At 52.9% G+C, this 2,062-nt stretch overlaps 1 protein-coding gene across 1 annotated transcript in view; it reads right to left on the bottom strand.

Annotated features, from left to right (window-relative positions):
* Positions 1–2,062, bottom strand: part of PCDHGB1 (protocadherin gamma subfamily B, 1) — a 3,508-nt gene extending 1,446 nt beyond the window's left edge. Inside the window, exon 1 of the mRNA XM_011965130.1 lies at positions 5–2,062. Within this exon, the coding sequence (XP_011820520.1) occupies positions 5–1,907 (1,903 nt within the window). The 5' untranslated portion in view covers positions 1,908–2,062. The remainder of the gene's footprint in view (positions 1–4) is intronic.

Raw genomic sequence — 2,062 nt, 5'->3', positions numbered from 1 at the left:
TGGCGGGCCGCGTCCCTCTCGCCCAAGGCACGCGCTGTGCGCACCTCACCCGTGCGCAGCCCCAGGCTGAAGAGCCCGGGCTCGCTGGCCTGCAGCACGTGGTAGGACAGCCAGGCGTTGTGTCCCGAGTCTGCGTCCACCGCCACCACCTTGGTCACCAGGTAGCCAGGCTCTGCGGCGCGTGGCACCATATCGAAAAGTGCAGAGCCATCAGACCCCAGCGCAGGGTACAGCACCCGCGGCGCATTGTCATTGAGGTCGCCCACCAACACTCGCAGGCTCACGTTGGCGCTGAGCGCGGGGGAGCCCTGGTCGCAGGCCTGCAGTGTGAGCTCGAAGGCGCGCAACTGCTCGTGGTCGAAGGCGCGCTGCGCGAACACCACCCCGCTCTGCGCGCTCACGGACACGTAGGACAACAGCTCCTGCGGCTCCAGGTCACTGGCCAGAATAGAGTAGGAGACGCTGCCGTTGGGTCCCAAATCCGGGTCGGAGGCGCTCACTTGTGCAATAGAGGCTCCAGGTGGGTTGTTCTCAGCCACATGGACCACGTAGGAGGCCTGATGGAAAACAGGTGCATTGTCGTTGATGTCGGAGATGTGCAGGGTGATGCTTGTCCTGGAGGAAAGGGATGGTTTGCCCTTGTCGGTGGCTATGATTGTGATGTTGTAGTCTGCTGTCTGCTCCCGGTTTAGGGCTCCACCAATCACCATCTTGTAAAAATTCTTCGAGGTGGATTCTAATTTGAAAGGAACGTCTTCCTGAATAGAGCATGTCACCATGCCATTTTGCCCAGAATCCTTGTCTCGCACTTTTATGAGGGCTATTACAGTTCCAAGGTCTGAATCCTCTGGAATCTGGTTAGAGAAGGACATGAATGTCACCTCAGGGGCATTGTCATTCTCATCAACGATTTCTATTTGAACATTACAGTGAGCTGTGTGTACTCCTCCATCCTTGGCTTCTACACCCAACACATATCTACTTGTTTCTTCAAAGTCCAATGTGCCATTGGTTGTGATGTCGCCGGTATTTGGATTGAGATTGAAGAGGCTGGTACTTATTGGGGAATTGAGGAAGGCATAGGTGATCTCTGCATTAATGCCCTCATCCTGGTCTGTGGCCATCACCCGCAGCACGGAGGTTCCCCACGGCACGTTTTCTTGGAGGCTAACCCTGTATACATCCTGGCTAAACATGGGAGCATTATCATTGGCATCGGTGACTCGGATCGAGATGTGGGTGGTGCCGCTTAGAGGCGGGTCCCCGCCATCCATGGCAGTCAGGATTAAGCGATGAGAGCTCTGATGTTCCCTGTCTAGAGGTTTTTCCAGCAGTAATTCCGGATATTTACTTCCATCAGGACTTTCCTTCGTTGACAGAGAGAAGTATTGATTGGGGTTGATGGTGTATATCTTCAGTGAATTGCCGTCCACATCTGCATCTTGCGCAGAATCCAGAGAGAATTTTACCCCGGGTAAGGCTGACTCACAAATTTCTAAGTTAATGCCTTTTGCAACGAAACGTGGTGCATTGTCATTAATATCTTGGATTACAACAACCACGTGGAAAACATTCATTGGGTTTTCAGAGACCGTTTCGAATTCTAGTGCACACTCAAGTTTCCTTCCGCAAATCTTCTCTCGATCTATCCTACCGTTCACTAACAAATCCCCGCTCTCCAAACTAACGTTGAAATAATCCTCTGCACTAACCCGCAGTTTTCGAGTTGGCAACTCCTGGACACTGAGCCCCAGATCCTTAGCAAGGTTCCCCACCCGTGAGCCGTTGGCTAGCTCCTCTGGAATCGTGTATCGGATCTGCTGGGAGATGGCCCCGCAGAACAAAGACAGCAGAAAGGGAAACAGTACCTGACTTTTCATCGTTTCGGCTTCTCTGACTCTCTGCATTTCAGGAACTCTCCGCGGAGCTTCTTTTCTCTGGGATGTTTTTTTTAAAAAGCAATGACAGCACCCTGGACTTCTGTAATTTGAGCGTAAGACTTATCAGTTAGGCGCTCGAGGGTGAACAGGGGCAGCGTCCGTCCTCAGTGCACCGGACAAGG

This window comes from Mandrillus leucophaeus, unplaced genomic scaffold, assembly GCF_000951045.1.
Source record: "Mandrillus leucophaeus isolate KB7577 unplaced genomic scaffold, Mleu.le_1.0 Scaffold714, whole genome shotgun sequence".
NCBI lineage: Eukaryota > Metazoa > Chordata > Mammalia > Primates > Cercopithecidae > Mandrillus > Mandrillus leucophaeus.
This window is presented reverse-complemented; position numbering and strand designations above follow the sequence as displayed.